Source organism: Podarcis raffonei, chromosome 12 (assembly GCF_027172205.1).
Source record: "Podarcis raffonei isolate rPodRaf1 chromosome 12, rPodRaf1.pri, whole genome shotgun sequence".
NCBI lineage: Eukaryota > Metazoa > Chordata > Lepidosauria > Squamata > Lacertidae > Podarcis > Podarcis raffonei.
Genome location: NC_070613.1, coordinates 13,138,404 through 13,157,968, shown reverse-complemented (window position 1 = coordinate 13,157,968; position 19,565 = coordinate 13,138,404). Strand labels below are relative to the sequence as shown.

At 39.0% G+C, this 19,565-nt stretch overlaps 1 protein-coding gene across 2 annotated transcripts in view; it reads right to left on the bottom strand.

The window, feature by feature from the left end:
- The window catches only part of UBE3C (ubiquitin protein ligase E3C), a 57,631-nt gene that overhangs the window by 21,238 nt on the left and 16,828 nt on the right, over positions 1 to 19,565 (bottom strand). For both annotated transcript variants that reach the window (XR_008333023.1, XM_053410589.1), the window contains exons 11-15: positions 12,204 to 12,290; positions 10,553 to 10,710; positions 9,377 to 9,609; positions 2,119 to 2,223; positions 1,376 to 1,463 (exon numbers count right to left, since the gene is read on the bottom strand). Coding sequence is in view for 1 of the 2 variants with exons in the window: in XM_053410589.1 (XP_053266564.1) it covers positions 1,376 to 1,463; positions 2,119 to 2,223; positions 9,377 to 9,609; positions 10,553 to 10,710; positions 12,204 to 12,290 (671 nt within the window). In the remaining variant the exon portion in view is untranslated. The remainder of the gene's footprint in view (positions 1 to 1,375; positions 1,464 to 2,118; positions 2,224 to 9,376; positions 9,610 to 10,552; positions 10,711 to 12,203; positions 12,291 to 19,565) is intronic.

Genomic DNA, 19,565 nt, shown 5'->3' with positions numbered 1-19,565 from the left:
TTTGGTTGGGACTGAAAACTCCCCAAACAAAAAAAGTACAAAATTTCAGTTATTTGAGTGAATGATTAAAAATCTATTCCCAAGCATAGGCAGACACTGTCTGCAGGAATGGTAAAAATTCTTGGAAGACTGGGTATGTATGACTTGAGTATTAAAGCAGAAGCAATTCATCATCATCATCTGTTTGCAGGGTAGCAGTGACTAGCTGGCCTTTCAACAGCAAGCATCAGCAGTAACAGATACTATACTTTTGAGCTCCTCAAGCTATTTTTAACTAGAGCTATTAAGAGTACCTATTTAGTGCAACAGAAACAGAGCTGGGAATTTTTGGCAAATACCAATATTGTAAGCCCTTGGAATGAGTGTTTTCCTAACTTTCAGTAAACAGTTTTAATTACAGTCAACGTATGCTATCTATTAAGCTAAGGGTTAAAAGCGTTTTAAAACAAAGTGCATGTACAGCAAAGGTAAACCACTATCTAACTTCAGCAGTTCAATTATTCTGGTCAATTAGTCAATTTTATCTACATTGCCCCATCAACGTTTCCATCTTTAAAGAGAAATATGGGATGGAGTCATCAATACACAAGACATTTAGAACTCAAGAGCTTGCCATTTAAGTAAATGAAAAAGCACAAATAAACATAGCCATATGTGAGTCAGTGGTTCTTTCACACTAATTGATTCTAGCCCATATGGAGTCAAGTGGGATTAAACAAATCATAAACACACTGTTATGTGCCCTTCTTCACACAATCATGTTGATCACATCTTTTTTCATTTCAAGGGCATTCAGTCAAGAAAGGTAGAGGAACAACCTATGGAAGATTAAGCCTTTATTTCATCAAGAAATTAAAGTGAACAGGCAGAGAAAACTGATTTTGGATGCAAATCTACCAGTTGCACAGATAAGAGGACATCAAATACAGTGGAATTTCAAGGACCTACCAACTGGCCATGTAAAAAGATACTGGTCTTTAGTGGGTACCATCAATTGTCTAGGTAAAATTTAGCTCACTCAATCCCAGAGGCTGTTGGTATATTAACAACTGCTGGCATGAATGTAGGAAAAATCCTTCATCATCAAACCAAGGGTTCATCTAGTCCAGCATCCTGTCTAGTTGTCCCACATTGGCCAACCAGATATTTGGGGAAGCCCCAAAGAGGACATGAGCACAATGTATTGTTTCCCAGCAACTACAATTCAGAAGCACGCTATTGCCAATGAACTGCATTGTGACTGGAGCACAAATTCTCTTAAATGCTGTATCAACAGATTGGGAAAGCTCACATTCCAGAAACAGGCTCTCCATTTATTAAAAGAAAGAAAAGATGCAACATCTTCAGTTTCCGAGGCAAAGCAATATTGTCTTACCATCTAGAGTAGACTGCAGAGGTCCTATTCTTCCCATTCTTCTCACTCTCCATACATGCCTGGCTGATGGCACATAAAGCTGGGTAACCTAGTTGTTTATTAAATATAACAGTTAAATATTTCATGTCAAAACCTTAAGACAAAAGTATTTCCTGCAGTTTAATCATGATCATTATCAGAAACAGAGTTTCAAATGACATACAGCTCTGTTAGGATACTGCAAACCATGTCCTAGGAAAACAGACACCATGTATTAAAATAATGCTCAACTCAAATAAAACACCACTCCCAATTCCTAAATTCTGATTAACTCTACATATGCACTGGGCCACAGAGCAAGGCATCACAAGTTTATCAGGGGATATGACAAATATCTTGTGTATTAATGCTACAATCCTACACAAAATTATTCCCAAGTATGTACCACCGAACTTAGTGCAACTTTCTTCTTAGTAAACATGCATAGGACATGATAAATATATCACAAATAGAGAACTGAGAACAAGTGATGTAAACATGCCAAATGCTTCAAGGATTCGGGTTAACACCTGCACACCAGAATTGTACTAAAGTACGTATGTGATGTCGTCCGCGACTGGACCTAATGGTCAGGGGTCCCTTTACCTTTACCTTTACCTATGTGATTATTAATACCAGGAGTTTGATTTTAAAAGGAAACTGAATTTAAATCTGTACAGTGTTTGATTTTAAAGAGTTTTTTAAAACAGCCACATCTGTATTACCTTATCTGCTCTAATGTTCTCCTGTTCTGAAAGCCAGTGGTTTGGTGGACAGAAATTCCTTCTTGTATCTCTAGATTTCAACATTTTCACCAAGTTAGTGATTACCTGGATGGCAGAAATATATCAATATAGATTGTTACTTTCTGTTTTTCAGAATACCACAGACAAAGCAGCAATGTTTTAAAATATACAATGTTACAGTATTTTTGTTCTTAAGAGACATGTTTAAGTAATCAAATATTTGGCCAAAGTTCGTTAGATAAATTACTTAAAATTACTTCTTCATCAAAACAACTGAAATCTCTCAACATGCAAAAAAAAAATCGGATTTCGAGGAAAGTCAAGGAAACTAAATTGTTTTCATTTAACGTAATTTAGAATACAATACCCAATTGTACCATTTATTAACTTAAATTTACATCCTGCCATTCTCTGGGCAGAAAACACACACTAAATAAATGAATGAATAAATAAAGCATTTAAAAACAAATTTAAAACATAAAAACAACCACATACAATAAAACATCTAAAACAGATTTAAGAGCAGATGAAACAAAATTACACGTCTGGATAGGCCAGTTGAAACTGAAAGGTTTTCCGCAGACATCTAAAACAGTACAGTCATGGCAACTGTCCAAAGGACAGGTGCTGCCACATTAAGGGAATTATCCTTTCAAATGTAGACATGGCACAAGTTGCACAGATCAAAGTGATCGCATCAGTATGTATGGGGTAAGGTGATCTATTAAGTAATCTGGTCCCAAACAATTAAGAGCCTTTTGTACCTATAGTAACTCAGCCCAGTAGCCAACAGATAGCCAGTGCCAATCTTTAAGCACAAGTATAATATTCTGACAGACTCTCATTCCTGTCAACAATTGCACCACCTCATTTTGCACTAACTGCAGTCATTGTCTAAATAGTGGCTGTATTCGGATATACTGCTAAACCATGGTTCAGCATTATAAGAATGAGCCACAGTAAGCCTCAGCAAAGTATTGCTTCCATTTCAGATTAACTGTTGTTTGTTATGACATCTGAACCCAGATAAACTGTGGGTAATCTTTACTATAGTTTGTTGGAATAGGCTATGGGTAAAAGCCTCAGCGCCTAGGGCTTCCCGATCAAAAGGTCGGCGGTTCGAATCCCCGCGGTGGGGTGCGCTCCCGTTGCTTGGTCCCAGCGCCTGCCAACCTAGCAGTTCGAAAGCACCCCCAGGTGCAAGTAGATAAATAGGGACCGCTTACTGGCGGGAAGGTAAACGGCGTTTCCGTGTGCTGCGCTGGCTCGCCAGATGCAGCTTTGTCACGCTGGCCACGTGACCCGGAAGTGTCTCCGGACAGCGCTGGCCCCTGGCCTCTTAAGTGAGATGGGCGCACAACCCCAGAGTCTGTCAAGACTGGCCCGTACGGGCAGGGGTACCTTTACCTTTTACACTTCAGATGTCACAACAAGCGGCAATTATTTCAAAATGGAACTGAGTATTTCTTAACACCTCTTTACAAATGCACCCAAGGAGGAGATGGAAGTGTACAAGACCAAGGCTTGCTGCAGCTCACTGCTGTAAAGGTTTTACATTTGAACAGGCCAGTATCTACTCCTTATGATATAAGGTCGAAGTTTCAGGAGGCAGGAGATCTGAGTAAGATACCCACATAGAAGTAGTTGCCCCACAGTTCCAGTCACCACCCAGAGGCAGCTTAAAATCCAAAATAGTTTACGACTGTAAAAGATAAGGCTTTAGTAATACAGTTCTATGTGTTCATATATACATACAGCTTGTCGGCTCTACAGATACAGATATATACAAGCCTAAAGTATCTCTGTTGCTCCACCTTCAAGACATAACACAGACTCCAACTCATGGACAGACTGACTGACTGATGAGCTGACATGACTTAAACACTGAGTCTTTGCCATAGTAACTAACTGGCTTAGTTGACCTTGCCTGTTGATTTATCTCATACATCAAGTGATTTGTGACCATAAAAGAAATTCACACCTAGGTAAATATCCACTTCCTCCAACAGTTACCAGTGCTAGATCACAGGTGATTATTCGAGGTAGGGAAAAGAATAATGCTAGAAAAGAGATGTTACGTATTCCCTTCCTTGTGATATTCACAAGATCCAAGAATGCATATGATGATCCAAGACCCAGATCATAATTGAACATTTTAAGACACTCATCTTTAATTTATAAGACTAAACAAAATCCCTGCCCTTCCCATGCAGTTATATCAAGTTTGAAAGCAGCACAGTAGATGTATGGCACTATGAGCCAATAGGGGTTTTTTTATTTAAAAAAATGTAATTACTTCAATAATGTCTCGACTGGTGCATTAGTGGGCAGATGCCAAAAGGAGCAAAAGAACTTAATGGACAATCAAAAAGGTTTCCTTTCCACATACTGAAGATATTTTTTTTAATGACCTGGTTTATTAAGTGAACTTTTTACAGGTTAGAAAACTACTGGTGGGGGGACCATTAGGAGATCTGTATGATTATGCAGAATCTTTTCCACCACTTTTTGCCCTTTGTAAATTTCAATGCAGGTTAGCCAAGTTGGTCACTCAAGCACTGATTCCATTAGGCCCTGATTGCAAACGTCATGAGATATTGCATGTGAAACCTTTCAAGCACTGAGGGAAGTAATCTGAAAGACATTCAAAGAAATTAATCTGAGGCAGAAATAGTCTTTAGGGCTTCTTCTTTTTTTGGGGGGGGGGTGACCAATTTCCTACAAGCCTGCTCAGAAACACACCAGAGCAAGGGGGGGGGTTACAAAAGGGAACCATTCTTTATTCTAAAAAGAGGCAAGAACATAAAGAGCCCTGCTGAATCATACCAGAGGCCTATCTATTCTTGTCCAACATCTCTTTTCTCACAATGACCAATTAAAAGCCCATGGGAAGTGCAAAGGCAGGTTGAAGAATCAGAATTGTAGAGTTGGAAGGGACCCAACGAGTCATCTAGTCCAACCCCCTACTATGCAGCTTACTGTCAGAACAGTGTTCAAAACTCCCATTATTCTAGGCACATTTTGCCACTGGGAATTTCACTAGCGCGAGCAGTTTTCTGAGCTCTGGGAGCAGGACTGCGCCTAAGATTTCAGATTAAAACTGCAGAGTGGAAGGAAAGGATTACCTTTTTCTGCCTCCCCACTTCCAGCCACTCTCTGAAGACTGGAGAAGAGACCCTCTTAAGAATATTAGAGGGGTGGGCAGGGGAAGGACTGGACCATGTGAAAAATGAACATAATATTTTAGCTGCAGTTCATTCATTTTCAAGCTTTGTATTCTTGTTATTAAAAAGATGTGCCTAGACATTCAGCTGTTGCGCCTGTAACCTAGGTTTAAAGTGCCATTTAGCTCTTAGCTTTCATATCTCCGTTTCTAACACTGTCAGAAAGTTGATCCTAATGTTTAGGCAAAATCTTCTTGTAATTTGAATCCGTCTGAATTTAGTATTCAGAAGCATGCGGTGTATGATTATAGAAGTAGTGCCTGGCCATTGATTGCCTTTGTTGTTGTTTAGTTGTTTAGTCATGTCTGACTCTTCATGACCCCATGGACCAGAGCACGCCAGGCACTTCTGTCTTCCACTGCCTCCCGCAGTTTGCTCAGACTCATGCTGGTCGCTTCGAGAACACTGTCCAACCATCTCATCCTCTGTCGTTCCCTTCTCCTCGTGCCCTCCATCTTTCCCAACATCAGGGTCTTTTCCAGGGAGTCTTCTCTTCTCATGAGGTGGCCAAAGTATTGGAGCCTCAGCTTCACGATCTGTCCTTCCAGTGAGCACTCAGGGCTGATTTCCTTAAGAATGGATAGGTTTGATCTTCTTGCATTCCACAGGACTCTCAAGAGTCTCCTCCAGCACCATAATTCAAAAGCATCAATTCTTCGGCGATCAGCCTTCTTTATGGTCCAGCTTTCACTTCCATACATCACTACTGGGAAAACCATAGCTTTAACTATGCGGACCTTATTGATTGCCTTATCCTCCATTAATTTGTCTCATCCCCTTTTAATGCCACCCATGTTGTCAGCCTGTGGAGTGAATTCCTATGTGCTGCACTTCCTTTTATCTGACCTGAATCTTCTACAAACCAGCTTCATGGGGTGATCTTGGGCCCTATTATATTGGGGTGGGGAGAGACAGGGATAATTCTCTATCCACTTTCTCCATACCATGCCTAATAATTATCTAAATTTCTATCTTGTCCCCTCTTTATTCCGAAACTCAAACTAAATGTAACAGTGTAACTTTAAAAATTATTCTCTTAAGTAAGGTTCTGTTGTTTTTACATATTATTTTAGGTATCTCTTGAGCTTTTGGAAAACATTTAGAACTAGAATATGGGTGAAAGCATTTTGTTTTTTTGATAGAAACAAAACAAATTCATAAACTTTGTTAGTTCAATAGGTTTGTATCCAATTTTTCATTAAAAAATTTATTGGAGAGTGGAAGCTAAGGATATGTCAGGTTTGTCAACAGCAGAAGCACGCAAACAAGGATAAACCACTTTGTTTTGAAGTGGCACCTACAATCCCTCTCTTTCAGCTGCCCTTTGGCACGAAAGGAAGAGTAAATTTGTCGCAAACTGGTTCCTTTAAGTAAGAAGTTACTACTGTACTTTAGAAGCAGGAATGAGTGAGACACCGATTTCTTCCCTTCTTGGGGCAGATTTCAAAGAGAAGGATTGAACTGTGCATGTATGTCTAGGCGATGGGAATTTTTTGTGATGGGTTACTCAATTATCAGTGAGAGCATCACCCACTACAACTTTTGTGTGAAAAATTGAATCTCATGCAAAAATGCAGGACTTGAAACCTTTAGTACTACAGATTATATTCTACAAATCTCATTCAATTCGTTTACCATAGACTCCTATATTCACAGAACACGATAGAAGTGAAATTATAATGGGTTGGGTCTATGTTATATCTGACATATAGATCAGAGAGTTGGAAGGGAAGCCAAGGATCATCTAGTCCAACCTCCTTAAATGCAGGAATACACAGCTGTCACATACGGGGTTCTAACCTGCAACCTTGGTGTTATCAGCACTCTGCTGTAACCTGCTGAGATTCTATCATTTTTGTGTTGGGCAAAAGGGATGGGAAACCTGTAGCCCTCCAGATGTTGGACTCAAGCTCCCATCAGCCATGGGGTATGTTCAGGGATGATGGGAGTCAGATCTGGAGGATCACATGTTTCCATTCCTTGGCCACAGAGGTGTATCTTGTGCAGTTCCATTTTTAAAGGCACAGAATACACACAGATTAAGTGAAATGCACTATATATATTTCTTCTTTGGTGAACGTTATTCTGCAACTTGCTTTTCTTTGTACAATTATTAATTATCAAGACCCACTGGAATCTTTCCAAATTTTAACAACTCTACACAGGCGTTAAAACAGTTCTTTTTGTAGATTTCAACACCAGATAGTTTGCTAAATGGATGTCATGATGCACAGCGCAAGGACATGGCATGATTTCATAACATACAAAAACATATGTTGGGCCTCTCTGCACAGCTTAACAAACTGAGCATGTAACAGGATAATGAAAGGACATCTAATTAAATAAAATTGTGCAAACAGATATTAGATCAATCTGCAAAAATTCTAACTTTAGTGATGCATTAGGACCGTATTCAACACAATGAAAACATTATCAGTTACTCTCATCACTGGTAATGTCCATAATGTTCATGCTCGTAAGTGAAATGTGTTGTAAAAATCGGGCAAAACGGGCGGGATAGAGGCTATTGTAGACTTGTAGAATGAATAAGCATTCCTTAATTAGCCCATCAGGTTAAGTGCAAGCATTAATGGGCCTTTCCTAAAGTCTAGCATGACATCTTTCTCCAAACATGGCCAAGAAGAAAGTTCCATTAGCAATATTAATACAAGCTTAGTTGATCATTTTCATTCAATTAACTTCTTTCAATTAAATAGATAGCTTGACAAAAGCAGTGATAAAAGACCTGAAGGGACGGCTGATGACTCGAACTGAACATTAGTGTGTGAGAGGTCGCCAGTATTAAACCGACTGTAAATCTAGCATTCAATTTGGAAAATGCATTTCTTCTGCTTCCACTCCTTTAATGAGTAATTTTAGCTGACTATATGTGTTTGCTGCAGAAATTTCATGGCAAGTCAAGCACTTTCTTGCACAACCGTTATATTCTTGATTCTTAACCCACCTCCTTAGTGTTGTTCAACCTTGGGTTGCCAAAAAGAAAGAAAAAATAGACTGGGTAGAAGACTATTCATTTCGTCTCCCTGAAACACTGTAACTGATGTGCAAACAAAGTCTTAGTTTGCTGCACCCATAGGTGGTTGATATCCACACAATAGCTTTTCAGCCAGGCTCTGCAATGTGTATGGTACTCAAAAAGGAGCTTAAGATCATACAGACACCCAAAAAAACAGTACATGAAATATGGACCATGGGCATAGCTCCAAGATTGTTTGTCTCAACAGAGAAAAAAACAAAAATAGGGGGAAACTGAAGAATGTATTATTAGCCCTACTGATTCACTAACAAAGGGTTGCCAACCAGGTGTCCTCCAGTTGTTCTTAGACTACAACTATCATCAGCCCAGCCAACCATAGTCCAACAACATCTGGAATGTCCCATGTTCCCCACCCTTGTGTTAACAGAATAGTTTCTTTTAAAAATGAAATAAAAAACCGACTTATGTTATCTATTTCTGTAAAAGACCCATCTCTAAAGCCCTACTCAGTTTGGTCCTTTTTACTGCATTGTGTCTGGAAGCACAGCAATAAGCTCTAAACATGCCAATAGTCATCCATAGGACAATGGTGACCCTAGGATACTCATTATTTATGGACATTTAACATCTGCAAGAACTGACAGCTGAACATCAGTAGCTGAATCAGAAACGAATGTACCACCCATTTTCTACATCTCTTCTCCTTTCTGCATCTAAGCTCCTCAAGAAAACTACTTGTTCCAAGATATAATGGCATTTTTAACAATTCTAAGATCCCACTTAAATTCAATTAGATTAAAAGTATACTGCCAGAAATACTATTTTATAATAGCCTTTACAATCAGGAGAAACATACTCTATAAAAAACCCTTTAATTAAAAAACTAATCTCTCTTACTGTCTTTGTAATTAAATCAGGTGCTAACTCCACATGTAGACATCATCACCTGTGTTATCTCCATGTTTAAAGTGCACGAAAAGGGAAGTTCTATATATAAATCAAAACTATACTGCACCTTAAAGAGCTGAATCCACCGTTTCTGTTCTGTTTGGATGCACTGTTGCATTTCTGTATTTGTGGTGACTCCAACACTTCTAAATGCTGCAATGTATTCTTCACGAACTTCTGGTTTGGTTTCAGGATATGCCAATTTAATGATTCCTAAGCAAGCATCTCGAAGGCAGCGTGATAATATTACCAGTTCTTCTAACGTAAAAGGCATCATCGATGACTGCCTTGGACCTACAACTAGACAATACATAACTAGAAGTTATTTCTCTGGACCCAAAGTACAAGACAGAACTGGAGAAGATATTTTGGATCTATGTTAATATCCCTGGTCAGAATTATGCCTCTTTGCTTTCAACGTACTGTAGATTCCGGCGTATTAGGCAACTGGGCATATTATACGACTCCCCAAATTGGCAGCTGTTCCGCACTGCCCATACCCAGCGTATAAGACTTTTTAACCTCTTTTCCGGGGTTAAAAAGTCGTTTTATACGCCAGAATCTACAGTAGCTAAGAGTTAGCTACATTTCTAATATAGCGGATTAAGTATAAGGCTTGGGTTTTAACATTTTTGCATGCCAATTTTATACAAGCAGTGCAAGTCTAATAAAACCTTCCCTGTTGTTTTATCTATGACAATTTAGCAGCAATTTCAAAACTCAAGTTTGGCACTTTCTTTTTAACCAGATCCATACAACTTCTAACCCAAAAAGCCCAACACACCTACAAACCATGTAGGGAAGCACCAGAATGCTCCTTTTTACTGCCTGGCTGCTTTCAATTGCCAAAATAAAGGATGCTTAAGCACCCTGCAGATGACTATTGTGTGTCCAATGGGTTGTGTCCAGCTTGAAAGTCGTAAGTTGCTACAGGCCTGAATAAAACCACAGCAAATTCAGCATCATTTCCCCTCCACTCCTGAGAGATATTAAAGGGCAGGGACAGACAAACAACAGGAGAATATTTCAAAATTATGGTATAATTATAGCAACAACAAAACAATGAGACAACCAACAGTTACTCAGTTTTGTAGAATTTTGGGAAATACTGTACACTTCCAGCCCGGGTGTGTGTGAATAATACACATACACACACACACACGACCATGTGTTTATAACAACAATATGAGTTTTGAGGGGAAATATTTCACTAGACAAAAGCTGTTGAGGAGGATACTCTTACCTTCTATAGGATCACCAAAGAATTCATTATCATGTATAGAAATAAGCGAGTGACTAAACAAGGAACTAAAAAGATAAAAGAGAGGGATGATCCGACTAGAATCTTCTAAAGACATCGGTGAGCCACGTGATATCACCTGAAGGAGTGGCACCATAGACCTTAACAGAACAGAACAAAAGATGAAGAGCAGTCATTAATTTAATCTTAGGACCTGGGAACTGGGGGTGGGGGGGAGGACTTGAGGTGATTTTTATTTTCACGATGCCACAATACGGAACAAGTTTAAAATGATGAAATATGCTTTTTAGAATCTGCAAATAATATTTTTGGGCCTTTGGATGAAGGGAGGTACACAAAATTATTAAATAAATAAATATTTATTTAACTTACTTATATTTAAAAGGTGGAAGATTCATAATTTATCTTTTAACATGGATTCTAATAAAATAATGCTGGCATTTATGTTTCTGTTTATATAATATTCTCAGGATGGTTATCACGCAGCTGAATATCCCAACGGAACATTAGGTATTTTCTGTCACTTAGCCAGGTGTTAAAAATGTTAAAAGCCATTTTATGAATATCTACAGAGAAGACACTAACATACCAGAATGTACAGACACTCATATTAAGAAGTCTTAAATAGCATGTTCTAATTGGAAAAATGAGGTGCACTGAAGTTGAGGGGGGGAGGGGAACCAAAGCTACCGTATTTTTCGCTCTATAAGACACACCAGACCACAAGACGCACCTAGTTTTTGGAGGAGGAAAACAAGAAAAAAAAAATTCTGAATCTCAGAAGCCAGAACAGCAAGAGGGATCGCTGCGCAGTGAAAGCAGCAATCCCTCTTGCTGTTCTGGCTTCTGTGATAGCTGCGCAGCCTGCATTCACCGCATAAGACGCACACACATTTCCCCTTACTTTTTAAAAGGGAAAAAGTGAGTCTTATAGAGCAAAAAACACGGTAAATTCCCAGGTGGATGGGCAGACGTGATAGGTGTACAGTATCAGTGCATCACAGTACTTATAGAGACTGATGCAACTTCAGGATCAAGAGCCAGCATGAACAACCATATTTTGGCCTAGTAAGGTTAACAAATATAATTTCATTTCATCTTATGCAAGCTAAGTTGGTTTATCAATAATAATATCTAGCTCAGTAGTGAAATTCTGCAAGTGTAAAAGGGCTGCCCCCCATTAAAGAAATAATAACTCCCATTCATGTGTTTGCTCCTCCACATAATCAACATGGTATGGAAAAGAGAGCATACATGAGTAAACTCACCTTGGGCTGCATTCCCAGTTATCCATATAAATATGCTTTTTTAAAAGTGTATTTTGTTTTTAGATGATGCCTAGGTGTGTTAAGAACTAAGAAGAGCCTGTTGAATCAGACCAAAGGCCCATCTAGCGCCCAGCATCCTGTTCTCAGTGGCCAACAAGATGCCTTTGGGAAGCCCGCAAACAAGACATCAGGCATCGTTTTAGACATCAGGCATCTTCATTCTCACATAAGAGGCAGTGCCTCTTAAGATGGCATCTCCTGTGTCCAAGTACAACACACCTCCCATTTATTCTCACACACTGTTTGGTTCTGCACTGGCACACACCGCTCCACTTACATTTAGATTATTAATGAATATGACATACCCAGTAATCATTCGTGTAGTCATTGAGGAGATTAAATACCAAAGATGCCTCAGGAACCTGGCATTAAAAGCCAAGCTGTACAGAAGTCTAAAAAGGAAAAAAGGAAACAGGTTGAAGAATATCGTGTGGGTAATAAAAAGCATCTTTGTCAACTTCCATTTCAATATTTATCTCAAAGCAACATGCCTAAATAGGTATTCTTCCCAGCACTAGTCAACTCGCTTTATTTTATCTCTGTTTTAACTGTACAGATGCCTTCCATATGTAAAGACGATAGCACTCATTTACCATGCTACAAGTAATCAGAGATGATCTGTTAACCTGTTCTTCTATGCTTCACTAATCATTAAAGGGCCCTTCCAAATTATAGTTGTAGTTAGTCACATGTATTCAATTTATTACACAAAAGCTGCTGTGAACGGTGATATTATGGGAAGACCCTTCAACAGAATTATAACCTTCCTACAACTTTTCAAAAACATTGAGCTTCCGTGCAAAAAACGTTTCACATATTCAAGAACTACTACATGTATTTTTCCATATCTTAAGCCATAAGAGCCTATGGAATTTCCAAGATCACTGAGAAAGTCAATAAAGGTCTTAGTATGGTTTGGTTCTGTAACACTTACCGTAACTGTAATGTGTATCTCCCTAAGGCAGGTGTGCAGAACCTCAGGTCCACAGGCTTAACTAGGACTGCCAGGCCTCACCATTTGGTCTATAGGGGGTTTCCCCAAAATTGTGCTCACCTGATATAGGACAGGTATTCCTACGGGGCCGAACTGAAAAGGAAGAACTGGGAGCGCACCAATTCTTCCTTTCCATCCACTGGCACCTTTTTCTCTCACCCAGTGGCAACAGCAAAAGGTGTTAAAAATTTAAAGCACTGAATTATATTCTGAAATAAATAATTATAGCTGAAAATAAATAAAGGTAGGTGGCCCCAGGCACCTGTCAAAATGGCCTGAGTTGGTGGTGGAGTTTTAGATCCACTTCCCAACCCAACTAAGAGGGAAAGAGTCCAGGAAGCCAGCAAATTCCTTCCAAAGCTACATCTACTATTACCAATCCCAAAAGGAAAAGCTTTGAAATTCCCAGCAAAGTGCACCCTTATCTACAACCACAGCTCTATAAACAATTAACGCTTAAAGAATTCAAATGAAATTAAAACAAGATTTAAATGGCCTTTTTTCCATTTCTGGCAGCAATTGTAAAGCAGCATAACCCAATTACTTATGTACATTAACACATCTCACCCAACACATATTATCTGTTAGGATATTTTATTTTCTCTAGCTTTTAGTAGCATTTGATTGTACTGCTGTTTTATTACTGTCTGCTAATGGAGTCAGTTTTAGTATTTTGTTTTAATTGTTGTAATTTGAATATACGTATTGTTTTAAAATGTTATTAGCCAACTTGAGAGTCTTTGACTGAGAAACAAAATAAAAATATTTTAAATAGAACAAATATGGGATAACTAGCTTCAAATAATGGGGAGTTGGAAGGAGGAAGTATCCAATTTCAGCTTGAACTACTGGGCTGCCAAAGGCCTCCAAGGCTTTGTCTTTATTTATTTTACATCTCTTAAGTTTAAGGGAAGAGTTGGGTAAAGCACAGCAATTTTATGTGAATCCTGCAGATTCTCTAAGCAAGCATCTAGTTGTTCACAAAGAGTACATGGTTTGTGTGTGTTTGGCAGAAGCGTATCTTGTGCACCCTTGGCTTCTCTTTTTTTATTAAAAAAGTGTAAAATTATTTCTGTTGGAATGGGAGAGATTAAATGACCCATTAAGCTTTATTTAGCTGAGGTGATGCTGTAAGTTAATTAGTTAAAGGCAAGATTTTCTGGCTAGGTCATAAATTGGGCCCAGTTTCCCACAGAGACCATTTAAGTTAATGAAGAGAATACAATAGAATGAGACAAGCTCATACAGCTGGATAAAAGGTCACTGCAGTAGGGCAACACATTTTGACACTTCCTTCAAACTGGAAGGTGCTACAGGTAGAAGATAACAGATGTGACTGCAATTACATAAGATTAAGTGAGCCATTCGGAAACACCAGCAATGAACTGTAAACAAATGCTGCCTTTCTGCTAATGCCTGTCCAGGACTTCTACCCTGCACAAACAAGCAAGACGCTCTCTAGATATTTTTATGCAGTGTGGCATGCGGATTTTAACACAAGCTCAGAATAGTAATTTCACGATACATTGATAAATGTTCTTCACTTTGCAAAGAACATTTCCGTGAAGCACAGCTGCTTCCCAGAGGTGCCTTGAACAGTTTCTCTGAAAACATGGGTTCTCTCTAACTAGAAAGGCGAATATTCCTGAGTCTCATTCGCCTAATGTTAGAAGATGAGCAGTTCTCATCAGGGTGGATTTGATTTAAATCAAATCGATTTAAATCATGAATTAAATCACAATTTAAATCATTAGTCAGTAAGACTTGATTTTAATCTTTTTTTTTACAAAAAGATATAATCTTAATATTTACAACCAGATGGTGTACTTTATTGGAAGGAGAAAAATAATCATTTCCTTAATAACAATTTAAACAATTTATTTAACTGAAACAATAACATTACAGCATATGTATCCATGTTTGTTAACTGATGTGGTTAAACAATTTTTTTTAAAAAAAACCACACCTTAGACTGAGTTTTAGCACACATGAAAAACTTAAAACAAATCTTCTTTCCTGATGAATAGCCTTTGGACTATAATGTAACATAAATAGAAAACTATATTTAGAAAGATTTTTCCTCCAAAAGCATTTTATTTTAAAAATCCAATTTAAATTTAAAAAATCTGATTTAAATAAAAAAATCTGGGATTGCTTGCATGCAAAGCATGTGCTCTACAGCCCTTGCATGTCCTTCTAGTTTTTGCTATACAACTTCCATCAACCCCAGTCAATGATATACGATATCTTTATTGTCATTGTCCTATACAGAACAATGAAATTGGAAATCTACATAAAACATTCAAAAACCCCTAAAAACTCTGAAACCCCATTTTAAAATACAATATACTATAAAGACTCCTTATGCTGCGTTTAGAACCAGAATTGCATTTGCGTAGAAACTGTTTCTCGGGCGGCTAGTCCTGGTCTTTATAACCCCATACCTTCTTCCAGAAGGCAGAAGCTGAAAGAGATCATTTCCGAGGTGCGTACTATCCTGCGCTATCTCTGCAGCTTTGTTATGGCACCTGACAGCTTAGTCAATAGTGAGGGATGATGGAAACCACAGTCCAGCAACATCTTCAAAGCCAAAGGTTAGCCACCCCTGCACTAGTCTCAATCTGTTTTTGTCTAGTCAACAGAAAAATCCAGAATCCTCTACAGGATGTTCCTGAGAGTCCCCCCTTCCAAGCCTAAATTTGGTTCTAGCTACCCATGGTTCCAGCCTAGCCCTGACCCAAAGCAAGTATCGCACACAGCCATAGCTCATAATTCCTATGCCTCACATTTCCATGCTCAACATGGAACCAGTAAATACCAATCAAGTTTTTCCCTTCCCAACTGGGAAAAATAAAACACAGCAAGGAATTCATGAATTATTCAGCAATCCCAATATCTGATTTTGCAGAAATATAGTGTGCATTTAACTTTGACAGACTAAAAATGTAACATTATAGGCATAACAAAATAGTAGCTGAGGGATGGATGTCTACAATTCTATCGGACAAAGTCATCTCTCATACCCATATGTAACCGGGAATAAAAGCAGTAATTCATTATTTCACTTCTGGCTGGTACTTCTGAAAATTTTAGTCTATTCTGAATTTCTACCCATCTTGACAGGCAACAAGCAGACAGGAAACAAAATTAGAAGGCAGACAATTCAAATTAATTTTACCAAAAAAAGCAAAAAAACCAGAAGAGAGTTCTAGATGAAATGAAATTAGCAAGCACTACAAAGAATAGTCACATGGGTTTTATAGGAAATGAAAACATTGAGTTATTTAACTACAATAGCACATTGGCAAAGATGGATTAGAGGTGTAAGAACTAACTGCTTAAGAACAAATGGTCATTTCCTTTAGGCACAATTTATTCCAAAATTGCTTTTCTCTGTACACCTGGTGCTTCACAATGCTGACACAACATAGAAATAGACTCAATAGCATAATATAGTCCTAGTTATTCTAGAATCTATCCTGACATTCCCATTTACTGAAAAATCAAACAGGCAGTTAAAAGGAACTAGTACTCCCAGTACAGACATATACATGGGAGGAGAGTATGGCTGCAATCTAATATTCAATTACCTAGAAGTAAGGCTCACTGAAATCAATGGGACTTCCTTCTGGGTAGACATTGAGCTAAATTGTTTTTCTCAATTAGAACAGGGGTGGGGAACCTTTGGCCCATCAGGGAGTCCAATTCGGCCCGTGAGGCCATTTTCCCCACACCACGCCCACTCATCCATCAGATGATGTCATATATGATATGAGCTGACAGGCAGCACCTTCTCCTTTGAGTAGTGGGTGGGCAAGCAGATCCTGTACAAAGCAGGATTCTTTGCCTGCCCCCCACCTGCTTGAAGTGCTTTAAGGAAGTCCACAGGCTCCGACGGGTTTAAATACACATAGTAACTGTGCCCTTCCATCATACAGATACTCCATGTCTCTCATCTATTTATTACATTAATATCCCACCTTTCTTCCATCATGGAGCTCCAGATGGCATACATAGGACTCTCAGGCAGTTTCCCACTCAGGAACAGACCAGACCCAGATCTCTTAAGCTTCAGCAAAGTTGCTGTATCCTCCAGACCATGCCCTAACTCCTAACTTGAAGACAAAGGTAAAAGGCAGGGAATAGAGACACTGACCAGTGCTACTGCTTGCCTCTGATCTTTATTGCTTTCTCACAGCACACACTCAAGGCCTGTGCACTCACTGCAGCCTGACCTGCAGCAATGCCCTGTGCTTACATTGGCACAAATACTAGCACAGCAACAAAGAGTCCTCCGTCTACCAAATGGCTGCGAAGATAAGGAAATATTTATTTCATCAGCTTTGTAAGTGTGAACACACCACAAAGATGTTAGGATTGCACTCTTAACCTGCCCTTATGTGTAACTCTGCTTTTTGCATAAAAAAGGGAAAGCATAGTATGTTAAACTCTATAGTTAATGGTAACAGATCAATAAAAATGTATTTAATAGAGAGCAGTAAATACAATATTTTAATTCTTCCATAGAGAACAACTTTCCCAGAAATGGAACTGTTGCTCTAATTGAATACTTTGGTCTTTGAGTGTAGTAGGGCATTCCAACAAGACGAACACCATTTTTCATTTAGTATTCCACCCCTCATAACTAGAAAATATAAAATAGAAAGGGGTGATCAAGAAAGGAGGGTAGAGCGCCCTTATTTTTACTGACTGATTACATAAAAGTAAATTTAAGCAGGTACACATATCCTGCATGCCAAGGTGCACCTGCCAGAAATCTCTCCTTTGTCACCCAAAGAAGAGAAAGGCAGACAGTAAAACAATTAAAAGCAGGCCCCTTTGGGTTAAAGGTGAGCTGTGGGTCTGAAAGGGCTGCCAGCTTAACACGCACACAATTAAAGTTAACCACTTTCATAACCTGGAAGCAAAACCAAATAAATTCACACAAAGAACTACAGGATTTTAAGCACAGCTCCTTGGAGGAAATAGAGGCTGTCGTCATACAATTAAGGCTATAGAAACGTCACTAATTAAGCACCTTTACTACACAGTTCACCAATAAACCACAAGTCAGAGCAATGGTCCATTTAAATCCCTTAATTACTATCCAAGGCAATAGACCACTTGCAATAAAGAGAGGCATACTAATTCAGCTTCTGCTATGATCTTCAGGTCTCACATCCTGTTCTAATGCCATTAGTTGACAAAGAACTAATTGCCCTAATCAAGTGATCACAGTTTCACTGACATCTTACTTCCTTGAGTAGCTATAAACACCAGTGGGCTAAAGAGACTACACCACTTAGCTTTCTATATCGTTGTTTACCAAGCAGTTTGAGTCAACTGTAGTAGGGCATTCCCAAAATACCAGGAGTATTTATGGTATTCCCGGTAACTGTGCAATTCACCATTTCTTGTGAGTTTAAAATTAAAGAAGTAGCTGTACCACTTATTGGGGGGGGGGGTCAGCCAACGCCAATCACTACCTGTTGTATTGGTCAGTATTTTATGAAGGTCCACAGTTACATTTAATGTTTAAGTCTTTCTAATCAACACCTCTCACATTTAGCTAACCTCTTAAAGAGGCGGGCCAGGGTTTTTAGTTTGTTCCCCTGCGTTAATAGCTGGACCCACACACAAAGATATATCAATAAACAGTTTTTGAAACTAACCCATCACCACCACAGCCCCATAGGGCATGTGGAGCTGCTGTTTGAGAAAAGTTTAGCTTAGCCAGCTGGACTCATGTACACCAAGTTCTGAGAGAACTGCACAGACTATCTATGCACTTCCAGGTGTCCCCCCCCCCTTTAAATTGTATACAGGCAGCAACCAATTTGAGCCAGGATTACGTCCCAGTCTCCCATGTGCATTGGCAGGGCCCACATAAGGTGGCCTGCCCTGTTCCACCCCTGCCCTCCATTCTGATGTTTTTACGACATTTTCAGGGCACTCCCAGATTCAGAGCAATGCTCATGTGCATAGTCACGCGCATATCAGACACGCCTAAAATGGTCACTGCCTGTATTAGATATAATTAAATTTTATGGTTTTATACATGTATTGTGCCCTGCAATCAGTTAACGTATTTTAAATAAACAAAAATGCACCCTTGGGCTTAGAAAACTAGATTCATGTTTATTAGGATTCTGAATGATAAGACTACACATTTCTATCCACTCGTCTAACAGGTGTACTACCGGCAATTTTTATAAAGCTTGTAGTGCAGCATTTGTATTCCTAATGTGAGTTGGCAATTCCATAGAAAGCATGGAAAGCCTCCACGCTGCTTTAGCAACTAGCCTGCTTATTTCACTTAAAAACAGTGAGCAAGGCACATTCCACTGCCATACCCATGTGAATAATGTTGTTCAACTGGTCTGGGATGGAGTCCTGTACAACAATTCACAGGTGATAAGTGCTTGAAGGGTTAACGGCTAACGTGGGCAAAGGTAATAGTCAGCAGCTTGGCTAAGTTGTCAAGGTGGCATAAAAGAATTCTTAGAAAATTCCAAAATCCACATTAGGGCAATACCTTTTTTAAAAGCCAGATGAGTTCCTGAGAACTCAGAAGCTTGCACACTATTTTTGTCACATTTTGGTTGGCCTTAGAGGTATTTCCCCATTATGGAATTTCTTATTGGCCAACAGCACTACCTTTACTTTTAAAACA